The 18710-nt window shown below is 41.3% G+C and overlaps 1 protein-coding gene across 3 annotated transcripts in view; it reads left to right on the forward strand.

The window, feature by feature from the left end:
- The window catches only part of arnt2 (aryl-hydrocarbon receptor nuclear translocator 2), a 63560-nt gene that overhangs the window by 27170 nt on the left and 17680 nt on the right, over positions 1–18710 (forward strand). For all 3 annotated transcript variants that reach the window (XM_030414001.1, XM_030414004.1, XM_030414002.1), the window contains 6 exons: positions 2799–2864; positions 4391–4476; positions 9778–9854; positions 11603–11737; positions 13389–13463; positions 17189–17340. In XM_030414001.1, the coding sequence (XP_030269861.1) occupies positions 2799–2864; positions 4391–4476; positions 9778–9854; positions 11603–11737; positions 13389–13463; positions 17189–17340 (591 nt within the window). The remainder of the gene's footprint in view (positions 1–2798; positions 2865–4390; positions 4477–9777; positions 9855–11602; positions 11738–13388; positions 13464–17188; positions 17341–18710) is intronic.

Genomic DNA, 18710 nt, shown 5'->3' on the forward strand with positions numbered 1-18710 from the left:
TTTTTTATGGGAGGCTGCGGTTGTGTTCGTGCACGAATACGTAGGGTCACCAGGGGCTTGCTTGATCCTAGGTTTGCCTGGATCCATTACAAAGGCCTGTGATTTGCACGAGAGCCACAGTGTGTCGTGTTGGAAGGAATTTGTTGGACTGGCATGTTCTTCTGTTCTGATGCTATTCCAGGCTCTGCATAATTCAAACAACATGCTGTCGGGACACGGAAAGAGACTGCAGACAAACAGAGAAACGCCACTAGTTCTGTGAGACATACATAAGAGGAACACAGCCTGATCAGCATTCTGATCAGCAGACTAATGTTTCAGGGCAATTAGATCCAGGCAGGCTTATGTAATGTTTAGCCACAGGGCTGGCCTTTCCAGTGAAAAACACTCATTGACCTCCACTCAAGGAAATTCAGCTGGAATGAGTGTTCAGCGGAAAAATAGACTGGAAAAAAGAAAGAAAAACTTGAATCGGTGGTCTATGGACAGAGGATGTTGTACACTGTATTCTTTAATCCCCTGCGCCAATCTGAATGTGTGATTTTGGGTTATATTGATAAGAATTACTTGATCTAAAATTGACGTAGAGCTAAGGTGGAGAAATTCTCCGTTTTAAGTTTCTGGGAGTCCGCATCACAGTGAAATCTATCATGGTCATCACACATCACCACCCTGGTAAACAGCTCAGAAAAAGCTTCATTTTAGAAGAAGGTTCAATTCTTGTGGTCAACTTTTACAGAGAAGAAAGCATCCTGGCTGTTGCAGTTACAACACTGCAGATCACCGATTAGTCTGTCGGACCAGTTTTCAAAAGAACAGTGTTTTTTTTCAGCATTATTTTGTCTCGCTACCCACAGTCCCTTCTCAAGAAAAGAGAAAACGTGTGGTTGTTGATTCATAATGAATAGCCACATTTTGTGGTGTGTGTAGTGAGTATGTGGTCAGTGGAGAGAGAGTAGCAGAAAAAAAGAGTGATAACTGATCCTTTCTTCCGTCTGCTCCAGTTTGTAAAAGGTGAAGGTTCAGTTGTTGTCATTTTATAACAGCAGGGTTGTAGAACACATGTAATTTTAGTCTCATTATGCTATATCACAGAAAAAAGACAAACTATTATATAGAATTGAGTGCAGGCGATGAATCAGACAGTTTGAGGAGTGAAGCTGCTGTGTAGTCTGGTGGTACAGCAGCTTCACTCCTGTACCTGTTGTCAGATGGCAGCAGGGTGAACACACTGTGGCTGGGTGGGTGGGTGTTGTCTTTAAGTATCTTTGAGCTCTGTGCAGACATCTCACTTCACTGATGTCACTGGTGCTCTGTAGATAGTATAATGTACAGTGCAGGACGGAGTGTATCAGTAAATAAATGCAGCAGCTCACTACAAGTTAAAACTACTAGTCTCCCCTATTGTTTTCCTAACTACTGGCAAAGTGAAAGAGGGTTTCCCTGAGGCCTGCCAGTAACAACTCTGCCAACATTTAAATGTACTGTCTGCAGTGGAAAAGCAAAACAGGTCATGCACGGAGGGACAGTTACCACTGGTTATGTAAGTACTTTGGTTGAAAGGAGGCTTAAAAGACCTCCGCCAGTCACATCCTGTTCACCCAGCTGTACCACCAGACTACAGAGCAGCTTCTTCCCTAAAACCCCTGAACTCATCCTCAACACTCCACCATGAATACTTGCTTTTCGTCATGAGCAGCTTTAAGTGACTACAGAGTGCATTCTGTTCTACAACCCTGAGTTTCAGGATGATAGATAAATGAGCACTGAATGTAATTCTATGAAAGGTTTGTCTGTGTTCCAGCTGTTGTAGTAAGCTAAGTACAGGGGTCCCTGTGTTCGGTCTGTATGCTACCTGGTGGACTTGCAGGGTGTAACGGAGGAGCAGGCAGAGCAGAATCTTTGCTCTTCTCACACTCACTGATAACTGAACGTGTCTTGACTGAATTCAGACGACGTCCAGCTGCTGATGATCAAACTGCTGTTAAGCTGCTTGGGCTCCTCCTTTCCTGACTGTGACCAACTCAGTCGATTTCTCGTTCAAAAATGAAAGTTATATTTTTTCAAGACCATATGACATGGCTGACTGTAACACGAATGTATGTCGTATTAAACAATTACAAACTTTAGAATGCACACTGCTACCAGACTAGTGGAGCAAGAGGAAGTCACTACTTAAGGTTTTTAATTAGTAAATATCACCTAGGACGTGTCTTTTTAAGGAGATCTCTCTTGATTCAAGTCTATGTGCTCCTGGAGTATTAGAACAGAAAGTGATCTCATAGTGTCCAGACTATGTAAATGAATACAGATTAACTCAGTGTATGTAACCCATCCAACCACAACTAAACAGGATGTGTATGTCAAATATCCCATGTCTTTAACAACACACTATGTTGGATATCTCTCACCGTCACCATCTAACCTGTGCAGCACCACACACAGGTTTTCTGGATTAAGCTGACAACGAGTCAGTGAGGTTTGTAGTGTTGAAACAATTTGGAAATCAGTGAGTAGCATCAGAAAGGTTTTGCAGTAATCAAGCCAGATATCCCTGCATCAGCAGCTGAGCAGCTCTGCTCATGGACAGTATGAAGTTGAAATTATACGGGAATAATTTTGCTGCCTTTTTCGAGTGACGAGTTTCATGTTTATTGTTATGAACATGCTTTAAGATACAACTCTTTATAAAACAGGGGTCTGTGTGTGTGCTGCCTCAGACTGTGATTAACAGCCACTTATTGGCACCATGTACCACTGGAGTTTAACACATGCTGTTCTTTTGTATCTGTGTGCAGGTGCGGTAGTGCTCCTCTGGATCACATCTCTCTAAACCGTCTGTCCAACATGAGGAAGAGATACAGGTACAGCAACTTCTTCTCTAACCATGTTATGATCCACTCTAATTAATTCTGCCTCACCCTCGCTCCGTCTCTCCTCATCCATTATGCATAACATCAATTTAGTACATCACAAAATGAGACCATTTGTAACGAGGCTTCCTTTCATTTCATCGTTTCATTTCAACAGTTTCAAAAAGAAATTTCCACACTAACTGCTTTAAGTTTAGTAGTATCAAATGTTTAATATACAGGATGTCTGCACATAGAAATCCCATGAGAATGATAGTCACAAATAAACAGTGACATGTTCTGCCGATGCTGCTGTGAATGTGTATAACATGCCCCAAAGTAGTTGTAAAATGAATCGCTTGGCATTATTTTTGAATGCATCACTGTCTTTCACACACCCAACTTCAAATGTCATGTAAGCATTATAGCTCTATCATAACTGTCCTGATATATTTAAAGTAATAATGGACAACTTTTCCCATCCCGATAGTGAGGAAGAACATATTGTTGTGTTTTCACCTTTTTGAGTGAGCTAGGCTAGCTCGTCTGGGTGTGTGTGGGTGGAAATCACTTCACTCAACAAGGGTTTCGGGCTCCGGCCCAGGCACAGAACAGCAAGCCAGAGCTGTCCATGCAACAAGATGTTCACGAGTGCAGTTCAACCTCAACTGACTATTTCCTGAGTAATCTCGCCACGCCATGTGTCACATTCATGAACCAATCAACATGCTACAGATAACACATCGTGCAGGAGGAGGGGCATGGAACAACTTCTCTATTCCAAACTGCATTACAATATCAAGGAGGGAGCAGGCTTTAACACAACACGGCACCAGAGGGCTCTCCATCCAGTGAATGTCTGTCCATCCTCGGTTTCTTTGCTCCCCCTCTTCAATTTCTTTGCCTCCTCCATCAGCCGGCTTCTTTTTCTTTTTCATTGTAGGGTTTCCACAGTTACTCCAGTTGTTCCACAGTAACCTGGGGATAGTAGCAACTGGGGGAAAATGGAGCAAAGAGAAAGTGACTCTTATAGGGAATGGTGTAATTTTCCGACAGCTAGTTTACTGTGCAATTCAAATCTATGTCAGAATTTGTCAGTGTAAGTAGAGCCTTTAAGAAACATACACAGAGGGGGTGTAAACAAATCCAAATCCATCATTTGGATATGTAGTCTGGTAGATTGCTTTTCAGAGAAACTTTGAACATGCACAATAGCTCGTTACAGCTCTGACTCACTGATCTCCCTTCTGTTCCACCCCGACCATTTACACTTTCCCAGCTTCTGTTGAATTGCTAGAAAAACGGAGAAGCAGAAAATGAAGCAGACTAATGGTATAATCAAAAAACAGATATTTTTGTGTCAACAGATAGTAACTACGCATCACAACACCAATAAACAGAATGTTTACCTAAAAGCCACTCAGACACAGCCTTGCACAATTCTCTTCATTTCTGTCTGATTAAATAACGTGTGTGTGTGTGTGTGTGTGTGTGTGTGTGTGTGTGTGTGTGTGTGTGTGTGTGTGTTTGATGGACAGGAATGGCCTTGGACCCTCTAAAGAAGGAGAGGCTCAGTACTCTGTGGTGCATTGCACCGGCTACATCAAAGCCTGGCCACCTGCAGGTAAACAAACACACACACTTGACATCCTTGTCTCCATCCCTGCTGAACCCAAACCTCCCTGCCAGAGTAAGTGTGGCCTGGTATAAACTAAAGCAGCTGTGAACTCTGCACAGATCTGGTTCAGGACCTGGATTAAGCCACAGATCCACAACAGCCCTCGTGGCTCTGGGATCAATCCAGGATATGTGAGCGAAGCGGCAGCGTTTTAGAAAGTCTGTGTTCTTTTCTGACATAAGACTCTCATCAGGCTGTGTTCAGAAACAGGGCAAAGCAAACATTTCACATCTTTGTCTTTGTGTGAATGACTGCTGGACTGTTTTTGCAGTCTGTCCTCTGGCTGATGGATTTCCCAACTGACAGTACGGATGTTTTCTGTAACAACAAGCTTCTCTGTGTAGTGAGTCTCCCCTACCAGGAACTTCCCAGGAACTCCAGGTGTTCCTCTTACTCTGCTGTCCTGTCAGGAAGTGGAGTCATACAGCTCCGCATATGTGCACGTTTTTCCCTCTGACTGAAACATCAGCTTTCATGCCTGTCTCTAAATATCACCTCATGTTCTTCAATGTGACTGCAGGGCAGTGTTCACCACATTTGTTCTGGAGTGAAACTGGAGTGGATTTTGCAAAAGTTGGGGCTTTGTTTCAAGTTAACACATGTGATCCCATCCACACCCTGAAGTTAGGTCTGAAGATAGACAGTCAAAACATATCTTTGCCAGAACATGAATCCATTAGAGTGGATTCCAATACTGACACTGTTTCACTGAGATAGATAATGTCAGAAACTCTCGCTCATCAGAGCCTGAAACCATGATCAAAGCTGATGTGTGTCGTATCAGTGGTTGTCCACATGGTTGGTTAACCACAGTTTCTTCCAGGAACAGGTTGTTATAGTGAGTTACAGCGCTGGTACTGCTGATTGTGTAAATTTGTAAGTTGTTATATGAGTTATTGCCTCTCAATGCTCCCTCAATGTGTACCATTTATTTCTAATGTGACGCTCTGAAACCTGAAACTTGATACAGAATCTACCAATATTCCAGTCAAAGTAAAGCAGCATGGCACATGAAATAATCACAGCAGAAACATCGGATAGATTGGAACAGCAAGCGTTACACATGAGAGTGACAACAGAAATAAACAAGTTTGTTGACTTCACATTTCTTTCCAATGCCGGTCAGTGGCTAGTTGTCTACCTGGAAGTGACTGTTGTTAGTAGATGTCAAGGTGATTCAAGGTGGAAAATGACCTGGCAGCAAATCAAGACCAAAGCCTGAAGATAGAATACAAAGCGGTCTGTAGCTGCTGTGCCTTCATCTTTCTTTTAGTTTAATGCTGTGTACAGTTTAAAGAGTTAAATTCACCAGAAGCAAACCGGTGTTGTAGTCACATTACAGCAGTTTCATCTGGTGAAGGTGATAAAGTACGGCTCAGCATATACAACATATTCCTTCAGCTGAGAGTCTGTGTTGCTCATAGAGAACATCACCAGGAAACTGTGAATATAACCTCCTCTGGACCAGATTAGGTGTGCAGCATCAGTTGCTATGGTGATGTAGCCAGGTTAAAAGTGAGCCACCTTCCTGACAGAACAAACTCTGGCTTTAGGCTCAACATGGCTCACCAACACATTGATCTCCCTTTGTAGGCCACTACTTTGAACAAAAGAACCTATATTTATGTTATTTCCTACTTACCTACGTGTTCCTTCATTACCATGAACACACACACACTTATTTTGACCCAATCCCACATTAATTGGGATCACACCCTGCTCTGGAAAAAAACTTAGTAGAGCAACAGATGTTGCTGAAAATAGTCCTGAACAAATGCACCATTTTTCCTTCCAGAGGAGAGCTGTGAAAGGAAATAAAATGCCTTTAAAACGTACTTTACTTCAAGTGAAACCTCCCTGCCTCGTTCATCCAAACTCTGTTTTTTAGATTTTCAGTAGAGTTGTAGAATAATCCATTGATTAGGACTATTGGATTTAACTTTCAGATATGTTCAGAGGGAACTCTCAGCCTCATCCCATCTGTCAGTATTACTGTGGTACAAAGTGAATCTGAGGCACACCAGATCTGAGAAACGCACAAGGCCTCAGATGCACTCTCTGACTTCAGCACACACACACACACACCCACACACACACACACACACACGCACACACACACACACACACACACACATATTGTGCAGTGTTTACGTAGACAGAGATTGGAATGCACCCCCTCAGCCTGAAGCGGGATGTCCACAAGGCTGACGTGGTGAAATGGAACTGAACAACATCGACTAAAACATTGAGGTCACGCTGGAATATCTCCTGGTAGAATACAAAAACACTCACATACACCATATGTGTTTTGGAATTACTGACAGATGGTTCACTTCCGTGCACTAAAAATACTCCTTTGGAATGTTCTGCAGACAAAACTGCTGGCAAATGGTCATCCACACCGACACACACACTCATAAATTACAGATGGATAGCAGAGAGTCCGCGATTCAGCTGCTGCTGACTGAACTCTGTAGAGGTGAGGAATGCTGCCCAAACCAGAACAGAGTCCTGGTTTTATTGTTCCGTGTAGGTGAGATGATGGAGGCCATTGTTAACTGGCCTGTCTGTAATTACTGTTATTAAACAGCAGCCAGCTAATTACGAATGCTATTACACACCTTTTATATATTTGTATAGACTTTAGATTGCTATGCATGCTCCCTAGTTTCTCTCAGATCAGCAGTTCTTTACCTGAACACTGAGGTAGAATAATAATTATGACAATAATGACATGAAATGTAGATTTTATGGATGAGAATAATGCCGACCTTAGCAAAGTTAGTGCTAACGCTAAATCTACATTGAAATCAGACTTTTCACCGGAAGGCCTTTACTTTGAAAGGCAGCTACAGGGAGTTTAGAGTTTGTAATAACAACTAATACTATTAAAATGTGTCCTGTGGAAACTTCTGTTTACATTCACTAGTACTTCAGAGCGAACATGCTAAATGCATTTCCTTCCACGTAGAAACATTGGCAAAGGTGATTTAGTGTTAAAGACACAGTGGAACTCACGTAGAATCAGGTTTCTTCACTTTGTATGCTGTGATGTTTATTCTGTCATGCTGAGAGTAAAGGGAAGACATTCATGATGATCATGGTGATGTGGATGTTACAATAACAGACAAACAGAAAAATCAGTAATGACTACAGAAACAAACAAGCCTGCTGTTTCCAGTTATTATGGCAACACACACCCATGACACACATTATGATCATTATTAATAATACCATTTTTAATAAAAGCTTAACATTAAGAATGCACTCCTAAAACTGATGTGATGCCGTGTCACTGTGCCGGAGTTGTTGAAACAGCAGAACATCTGATTGGACAGTGGTAACACAGAGTGAGTGAGAGGAACAACCTTTGGCCGGCTACAAAAAACTGTTACAGAGTGTAACCAAGTCACCCACAGATGTAGGATTGATAATTGTGTTTGCTAAAAACAATAGGATGTTTCATACACAGATTTTTGTTAATTAAAAAAGAGGAGCGACAACAAATTTGTCAGCTTCGTAACCGTCTATCTTTTACTAAAATCTCTACTGAGCACTGGCCTACACTGTAAAGCCCACACTGTGAAGCCTGGCTGTGGTTAAGGAGAGCAGTGGTACAAAATGAGCTGACTGGCTTTATTTCAGCCATTACCAATCCATTGATATGTGCTCTGATCGGTTCATTTCTAATGGCAGCCTTCTACTCAGGACAGCTGTACTGAAAACATCAGAGAGTAGTCGCCCAACAAGAAACCAAATGAAATGTTTGAACCGATCACTGATAGATATACTGAGCCATTCAACCATCCCAGACTGGTGTGGGAGTGTGAGAGAAGGAGTTAACAGTGCAGCACGCTGTGAGACGTCACATGTTTGCTCCCACAGCTGTAACAGGAAACACATATGTGCATTACTGACATTTCACTGTTAATCACAAAGAAACTCGCCCCCTCCTGACCCAACAGTGTTGTATCCAGATATAAATGGGTGCTTCACATAAAGTCTCCTTTTTTTCTGAAGTTTTCTGATTAAAATCATCCAAATGTTCTGTCATACAGAGTGGAGGAGTCCCGTCCTGTCCACACTATAAAGACTCTTGGCTGTCAGTCACACATCATAGCGGATGGCCAGTCGGAGCAGTGTTCCTACTTGGCCTTTTTTTCTTGGTGTTTGTTTTGTGTTTGGGGAGTTTTTAACCTCCTCAGTGATTTTGTGTTTTGTAATCATGGTGGTGTAGTGGATAGCATCGCTGCATTCCAGGCAGTAGACCAGGCTTTGGTTCCTGCCAACACAGCTGTCTGTAACGGAGCGGACATCTCTCCATATATCAACCGCGTATTTGTCTGATCTGTGTGTGTAAATTAACAAGGGAAGGAAAACATTTAATTTCCCCGAGAGGGGTCAATAAAGCATGCCTCCTTCATGTTTTTTTCATTTGCTAGCACATTTCTATGTTTGTTTGAACCTTAGATCAGTGAAATAACAAGAAACCAGGGCAGAAGTGTGTGTAGCACCAATGGTATACATGTATATGCTGTGTTTTATTCTAGTGCACACAATATGCACACTTATACACAATCTGTGGTATATATTTATTTTATAATTTTTCTTAATATTTATTCTAACATTATCTTCATACCCTGAAAACCCAAATACATTTGTTTGAAGTTTCTCCTAAACACGTTTGTTTCAGGGGATGAACTGAGTAACTGTCTCTCTGTCACGATCACATCAACATGTTGAAGTTTGTATTGTGGGTCCAGACAGAGGAACAGTATTTTCAACAACAACATGGTGGATGAGCATTAGCTTGCCTAAATAAAAGGAAGAAATGAATGATAGTGTGTAAAATGTGATTAACATGAACCTCAACCCGGCTTCAGTGGAAGTGCAACATGAACATGGAAGTAAATTTGGAAGTATTCAAGGTCATTGTGACTGAAAATTACAGACACACTGTTTGTTTCTCTCTCCTGTCTTATTCAGTAATTTGTGTTTGACAGAGAGGAGCGAGTTTGAGTGTTTCTGGTGTTGTTTTTGTACACATTGATCGTGCTCTGTGGAGGCCTAATGGTGAAAACATAACTTATAAATCATTGTAGAGGAGCAGTGGCCATGTCAGCCAGTAGATTACCTCTCACTGCTGCAAAGTTCAAGTATCAAATGGAAAAATGAGCGGTTACCCTTTATGAGAAATGTCTTTTAGATGGCATTCATGCTCCCTCTGTCTCTGTCTCCCTCTCACAGGTATGACTATACCAGATGAAGACACAGAGGCAGGTCAGACTGGAAAATACTGCCTAGTGGCCATTGGAAGACTGCAGGTATGTGGTGGCTGCAACAAAAGCTCTTCTTTGTTTGTTCACACTGAAACAAGCAGTGGCACTTTGTGTGCAGTGTGTCATTTTAATAACGCCGGCACTATGGAACAAAAGAAGAGGCTACACACTCTCACGCTGACATCCATCTGGGTATTTTTTACGTGTTTCCCGCAGTGTCCACCTGTTCATCTGAACATGGATTGGCCGCCTGTTTCTAATCATATGGATGCTGTCATAATGTTACGTAATCACCATCAGTAGACAGAGGACCCTGTCTGACTCTCACTCACAGGGAGAGATGCTGTTTTCTTGGGCAAAATTCACTGAAGTCACAGTGATTTTTTTCAATACATGTTACCAGAGTCAGTAACTAGAACAACACAGTAGTGGAAGGCGTCTCGTCATCACCACCATTCACCTGCGGGAGCCACCGGTCTCTGCTGTCGAGGACAGACGCTGTTTTACAGGCAGAAATTAGACAAAGAGTGGGCAGGACAGACAGGATGAAGGAGGCTTCATCACGTAGAACTGCAGGATTTTCTTTTTCCTCGTATAAATTGCTGAAAGACACTACCAGTACCACCACACAATTTGTGGGTTGAATCGTGGAACATCTGTCTTTTTTTGTTGAGTGAAGGATGAGTCCAGCTGTCAGACTGTGAACATCCTCAGACCGACACACTCCTGGTTCCTGCACTGAGGGCAGTGTGAACAGGGCTTGTGTTATTCCTCTGAAGCGTTTTAAAGCCCTGCTCCAGCATCGATCACGTCCCCTCTGTCCCTCTGTGGCCTCAGTATGTTTCAAACATTTATCATTTCAACACTTCAACACACGAGGCTAAATATGCTGCTTCCATCTGAGCTGCCGAGCTTCAAAGAGGGCGATATCTGGACACGCTGTAAACGAAGTCACGTCTTAAAGAGGCCGAGCCGGACCACACAAATCCAGTGGAGAAGTGGATTTGCTGCAGGAGCAGTTCAAAGAGTTTCTCTGATTTGATTTGATTTGATTTGATTTATTCCTGCTGAGGAAACTTTTCCCTTTAGAATTGATCTTAACTGAAACATATAGTTACTGAAAATATTTAGATTTAGCCCAAATACTGAGAATTATGGGTAGACCAGTTATTGGTCCTGGCTGATTATTAGATATTCAGCTTTAATCCAGTTATTGGTGTTTATCTCAGATTGCCTATAAAATAAACTTATTTAGAATCTGCTACTTTGGCTCTGATTTACATCCTGTCACACAATGTCCCGGCCACAGCACTATCTGATCGGTAACACGTCACAATTAATAGCCCATAAACACTGAACAATCTGAATCTGCAAAGTAACTAGTAACATTTCAAATAAATGTTGTGGAGAGGAAGTATAGTAAGCAGCAGAAAATGAAAATACTGGAGTAAAGTAACTTAAAATCGTACTTCAGAACAGCACTTGTGTAAATTGTACTCAGGTTTATTTAATCTCTGGTTGGGGTTAGAGTTTCATTTTCACTGCGATTGAATATCAGTCCCAATTCTAATACTCAGTATCCATATCAGCCCTGAAGAAGCCACATGGTTACCTGTAGTGGAAATGCTGTCGGGTCTTGGACTGAGCGTACTTGTGGTGCTTGTGGTTAACAGACTCTACAGCAACTTACTGTACAAAACACTGGTGTGCTGTGTTGTATTCTTCATAACTAAACTCTCCGTTTCTTGAATATCTTTGTGATGTATCCTAAATGTGAGTGTGTCCTCCCTCAGGTGACCAGCTCTCCGGTCTCCATGGATATGAACGGCCTGTCGGTGCCCACAGAGTTCCTGTCACGTCACAACTCAGATGGTGTCATCACTTTCGTCGACCCACGCTGCATCAACGTCATTGGTTATCAGCCTCAGGTTAGTAACTGGAGATGGAGATCAGAGTGTTATCAGCTGTTTCTCAGTTTCATGCAAACTTGCAAACATGCAACTTTCATTCTACTTGTGTGTGTGTCCTTAATTTACTGAAGCGGCACAGAAAAGCAGCCTTCATTTGAGAGAGGAATATATTATACAACATCGCACATTCCTAATTTATTTGTTTAGATTTAATAAGAAGCCTTCCAGTTTTCTCATCTGTCATTTGTTGTGAGTGCCGACTCATCACTTTCTCCTGGCAGTGTAAAAAGTCTATAATAAATGTCCTCAGGGTCGTGTCATGCTGATCAATCTGTTGCTCAAACAGAAAAGTGTTTTCATTTGGACTTTCCTACATTTCTGCTATCATTGAGTGAAAGTCGACACGTCCTGCACAGGATCAGACCTCCAGCTGCTCCAACACGTCTTCCCTCCCCTTCCTGATAGGCTTGTGAAACATCTACTGGAAGTGTAGTGATTCACTCTCAGTGGCTCCGTAGTGATCAGAAGGATGATAACATAGAATCAATTGGAATGAAAATAGAATGTTTGATAAACAGTGACACTGAGAGCAGCAGAGTGGGAGTATGATCTGACTGTTGGGTGACTGGATGTTCTTGACTTACTGCTGTACTAATATTCAAAACCTTTAGTGACCCAACTCGGTGGAAATCATTGAAATCTGTCATGATGAAATAAGACTCGTTACAAAATATTGCATTGCTTAAACCAAAGATTAAAAGAATATAAGAACGCTGCCCGGTTCCCCGACATGACCACCTGTCAGTGTTTACAGCTTCATGTGAGTCACAAACACTTGTTTTCAGTGACCTACGCTCTCAGATTAACTTCTCGTGTTCCACATGAGGAGCAGATTCATGACTAAGCAGTACTTGAAATGATCAGCACTGCACACGAGGTGCTGTGTTGACAGTGGAAATAAGCAGACGAGGATGAAACACATTTGTTGCCTGCACTGCTGCGTCCAACACATTCCTGTGGTCAGCCGGCTCGTGCCTTCGCTGACTGATTGTCCATTACTCAACGAAAAACAGACTCAGAGTTGTTTTTCTGCAACATTATAACAAATACATCCTGTTTAGACAAGGGACTTCATCTTGACATTTAATAATAATGCAGACCCTTTTTGTCTCTGGCTGTAACACATTAATCACATTTATTTTCAAATGAGAATCAACAACAGTAGCTCTCACCTTTAAGGGAAAGGTTTGCACACAGTGAATCAGTTTCCCATCTCAGCTAACACACATTTATTATGTTGAGGAGCTGCTTTAATTTCAAACTGAGAGGAAAACAAAGAAACACTGAGTTTGAACACACTGTGGTTGATTTACCTCACCGTGGACACCACTCAGATCTAATGTCCACAGTACAATGCAGCACCATCTGTTATCAGCATCAGTCTGTGGCTCCAGTTGTATCATTGACTCAGAGGTCCTTTCATGTACAGGACTCTCTAAAGTCTTTGCTCAACTGATTAGTTCCACTGACAACTTCTGACACATTGCAGATATCTCTGTAGGATGCAGTAGGCTGTATGGAACATGGTAAGAGATGGTTTAGTAGGTTAAACCAACTCTTTATTTCACAGGGTGAATTCCTGTTAACTGACTGTTTTTCTGTCCTAAAGGACCTGCTGGGGAAAGATATTCTGGAGTTCTGTCATCCTGAGGACCAGAGTCACCTGAGAGAAAGCTTTCAACAGGTAAGAACAGACTGAAAAAAATCAAGCCAAACTAATTTATTAGCCACAAAAAACACATGCAAAGCCAGTAAGTGTGGGAGTAAAACGTGGGTAACAGTCCAACGATGCCAATAGGGGAACAAACTGTGTAGTCCTGCTTCATATATATATATATATATATATATATATATATATATATATATATATATATATATATATATATATATATATATATATATGTATATATGTATATATATATATATATGTGTGTGTGTGTATATGTATATATATATATATATATGTATATATATATATATATATATATATGTATATATGTATATATATATATATGTGTGTGTGTGTATACATATATATATATATATGTATATATGTATATATATATATATGTGTGTGTGTGTATATATATATATATATATACACACACACATATATATATATATATATATATATATATATATATATATATATATATATATATATATATATATATCTGCTCAACAAAAATAAGGAAATACTCAATCGTCACACCAAGTCAGGTAAACTTCAGGGACATCAATCTGTCCACATAGGAAGCTCAAGTGATGTGATCAGTTTCACCTGCTTTGGTGCAAATGAAAGTGACAACAGGTGAAAATGGCAAAACCAACACAACCCTTCTCTCGTTCTGTGTTCTGCTGGTGTCCTTGTCACTGCTGGTAGCATGAGGCGGTACCTGCAGTACAGGTACAGGTAGTCCTCTCTGCATCGATGAGAGCAGGTTCACCCTGAACACATGTGACAGACGTGAGAGAGTCTGGAGATGCCGTGGTTAACATTCTGCTCTGGGTTCATCCTGGGGCAGAACGATGGCCAGCCTCATGTGGCCAGTGTGGAACAGTTCCTCGATGATGAAGGCGTTGATGCCCTCTGGTTCCACTGACCTAAGTCCAGTTGAGCCCCTATGGGACGTGATGTATCTGTGCAGGTCTGGGAGGAGATCCCGGGACACCATCTGCAGACCATCAGGAGCGTCCCCACATGTTGTCAGGAGTGCATACAGGCACACAGGCAGGTGTATAGTAGCCATACACACTACAGTGTTTCCCTCTCAGTGACTAAGTAGTGTTGGTGCACCACAGAATAAAGAGTGACCACCACATATTGCATTTCTTGTTTTTTGTTTGTTTTTACAGTGTATCTGTTCTGCTGCATTTGCTTTGCCTGCTCTCCCTCCGTCTCTCTGTCACGTGTCTCTCTCCATGAAAACAAAAAGAAATCATCAGCAAATAAGCTCAACATGTTGTTGGTACATAAGCAAATAAGACCATTAGATATTTCTGTATTATAAATGAACATGATGTAAGGTTTTGACCTTACAGTAACAACATGTTGATGGTACATTGGCCTGTAACAGGGTGAATGGTGTCTCTGTCACTTGTTTCTGCTCTGTGTGTTACATACATGTTTACTTCAACATTAAGTTTTCAACAGTACAGTGAGAACAGTCATTGATTTGATCTAACATCACCTGGTCAGATCATGTGCAGAATCTTAAATTCCTTGTTGTAGCTTAAAGCACTCTATGTTGGACACAACAGTGAGATGATTTGTCACTATTACATTTCACTCCCCAGTAAATACATTCCTAATTGGTACAGTGATGCTGTGGCTTGGAGTGATGACCTGCAGTCGAGTCAGGTGTATCATCACATGCACCAAGGTTAATGTTCTTCTCAGTGGCAGCCAAATGTTTAAGCTGCTGGTTAAATGATCTGGTCACACATTCCCTCATGTTTACAGAAATGCTGTGTGCACTACTGCCATCACTGACTCATCTCCTAAACCAAATGGATCATTTCACCAACACCAGGAATGTTTTCCTCCTCTGCTCACCTCGGAAACCTTCGGCCTTCCTCCACACACACACGATCCATCAGCTCTTCTGTTATTGAAGTATATTCCACAAGTGTCTGTCTGTTAGACACACGAGCCTTCATCAGATTGTGTCATGTGGGTTTGACTGACAGTGCTGCAGGCGGAGTGATTAGGTTCACTCATTATGCTTCGTATTTCGCCTTCTCAATCACCAGCAGATATCAGTCTGATTATAACTGGGTCAGCTGAACTTCTAGTACATTGTCTTATACTGGCCACGTGATTAGGTGATTAAAATAATCTATTTGATGTGTGGATTGAAAAGATCTGTGTAGGTGTTTAATTTTAATGTGATACCTTTCTGGTTTATTTGCTCTGGTTATCAAGATAATAATGATACATTTTTAAAGCAGCTTTCAAGAACAAAGTTCAGAGTTACACTGTGGCTCATAGGCAGACATAACAACTACTCAGGATGAACAGGAAGATAAACCACAGGTACAGAACAGCAATGACGAGGTGTGATTCAGGGACAGACTGAAGCTTCCTGTCAGGAGCTCAAACAGTAAACACTTAAAAGATCACAAATGTAAAGTGTTGCCTGACCATGTAGGGCTTAAAAAAAGTAATAAGACCTTAAAATCAATTCTAAAACTAACAGGTAGTCAGTGAAGGGCAGCAATAACTGGGGTTATGTGCTCACTTCTACTACAGCTAGTTAAAATCTGAGCAGTAGCATCTTTAATGAACTGAATCCTGTGAATTTCCAGAGTACAGTGCTTCTCAGGAGTCGACTCTTATGAACGCATGAATAACCTTCTCTAAATCTGAGAAAGAGAGAAAGGGTGTAACCTTAGAGATCAGTCTCAGCTGTTAGGTGTCAAACACTGTGCAGTCTTGTTTCTGAGTATTAAATGAGAGACAAAATTATACCAGACAAACTGGTGGAGGGAGTGAATATAATGACTTCTGTCATGAGTTGCTCAGACTGAGACACTTTGAGACATCCAGCATCTGATGTCATTCAGACACAACAACATGGAAGACATGTCGTCACTACAAGGTGTCAGTGGGACATACAGTTGGGTGTCATCAGCATAGCAGTGGTAATTAATGTTGTATTTGCTGATTATCTGACCCAGTGGGAGGAATTAGGTTCTCTGTTATGTAGTCACAAGAGACACCAGTATCAATGGCATTGATCAACCAAACAGCATCATCCTGACCGGTTGCTGAACTTAACCAGAGGAGCATTTTCCTTTGCGTCCTCCGCTCGTCTCCTCTGTCACAGCTTCTGTCTGTGTGGACTGAAAGGTTCTCTGTGATCAGCGTCAGCAGTCACTTTAGATCTGTTTCACTCTGGAAGAACTGCAGTGCTTTCATTCCCAGACTGACAGTCAGAGAGGAAGAGTATGGGTACCAGCAGCCTGCCACAGAAGATATGTGATGCAGCTGAAACCATGATTATATGATAGCCCAGCTCAAACCAGGGCTGCTAAAATGATTTTGAACAGCTGTTTTTAGATTCTTTCTCCATCCAGATGAAAACACTTTTATTGACAAGTTGTAAAACAGAAATGGAGTAAACTCTTCACTGTTCTTGTTTTAGGGGAGATTCCTTTGCTGAAATAGTTTAATTTAAGCTTAATTACAACATGACTAATTGAATGTTAGACTCTCAGGCAAACACACAGGAAGCTGTCAACAACAACTCTGAAGAGGATTGTAATGGGATGAAAATACACAAGGCTGTCACATTACTGTCGATCTCTGCGACTCTCGCTCCTTCATGCCCTGCTGGATCATTGAACTGAATAATAATGGCCTGTTAGAAACAGTAATACTAACTAGAAGTGTTCCTCCCTCTGCAGGTAGTGAAGCTGAAGGGTCAGGTTTTGTCGGTCATGTATCGTTTCCGGATGAAGAACAGGGAGTGGATGTTGATCCGAACCAGCAGCTTCACCTTCCAGAACCCGTACTCTGATGAGATCGAGTACATCATCTGCACCAACACCAATGTCAAGTAGGTTCTTCATGCTCACACACACCACATTTTCAGTTTAGTATTATTGGTACTGTAGACACTTCCTTTCACTGTGCTCTCATTGAGTAATGTATTTTTATCATATGTTTAATGTCCTCTTTTGGATATTTTCACTCGCTAATGAAAACTCACTTCTTTTAAATCTGTCTATTCTAAGGTGTTTTAAGCCACTGGCATTGTACCTGAAATGTGTTTCATTTTAATGGCATCATAAGATCTGTGCCAGCACACTATATATTACTAACATGAGATAAAACATCTTTTTAAGAAATCATTTTGGCAATGTAATCGTACAGCTTTGTTTATGCTGCTCGTTTCCTCGGGCTTAAGTCTTCAAACTGGAGTTTGAGCTGGAGTTCATCCTGGTTAGATGTTGTTGGTGAGCTGAAAAGACACTGTCAGGTACTTTATGTACTCCAAAAGATGCCCCATGAACACACCTTCATGCTGGGGATTACACACCCAAAGGTCTTTGGGCCCAACCGATATATTAGTTGACCTACATTATGGATGTTTGGGATAATTTGTAACTAAAAAACACAAACACAGCTGTTGTTTTAGTGACTGATGTCATTTTATACATTAAAGTCTATTTTATTGTCCTTTAAAGCATCCTGTCTCTGTTACATATCTGTCACAAGTGCTTAATAAATACATTTGAGGGATCATTGCAAAATGTTTATATTGGCCAAATGATTTACTCCCTGATATCTGTATCAGCATCAGCCTGAACAGAATGATCCGCCTGTGAAAGGTCGACTGACCAGCATCAGCCAGAAATGATGGAACAAGTTAAAGGGCCTTCACAGTTCTTCATGCACAGTTAATCCAGAACATTTGGAATTAAGTTTTATTATGTAATTTATAACATATTTATGTATTTTAGTAGATACATTATTTTATTAATCTATTTATTTATGTATTAGTTATTTGTTCATTAAGGGACAGGTATTCATATTTTTGATGTGTCATTTATTTTATTAATATGTTATTATAGTTGTATATCATGAATCTTGTTATGACTCCATGGTGACTTCCTGACAGGTAACAAACACAGTGTGTGTGTCTGCAGTCAGATCACAAAGCTTGGTTGAATGGATCATTAACAGGAGGTGCAGTGCAGCCAGTGGCATCAGAGGTGTTTGGCAGTAGGGGGCAGTGGTGTCACCGTAGAGTAAGTCACCAGTTAAGAAGGGGACTAATGTGCATATGTTGAGTGAGTGGGCACATGTTTTCATCTGGACACTGATCATCACGGACTGACAGACTGACAGACTCACTGTTTACTGGAAATAGTCAGAGTCTCTCAGTCTTCACCTGCTGACGTCTGTGTCCTCTTCATCCCACCA

The sequence above is a fragment of the Sparus aurata genome, chromosome 4 (genome assembly GCF_900880675.1).
Source record: "Sparus aurata chromosome 4, fSpaAur1.1, whole genome shotgun sequence".
In the NCBI taxonomy this organism is placed as follows: domain Eukaryota; kingdom Metazoa; phylum Chordata; class Actinopteri; order Spariformes; family Sparidae; genus Sparus; species Sparus aurata.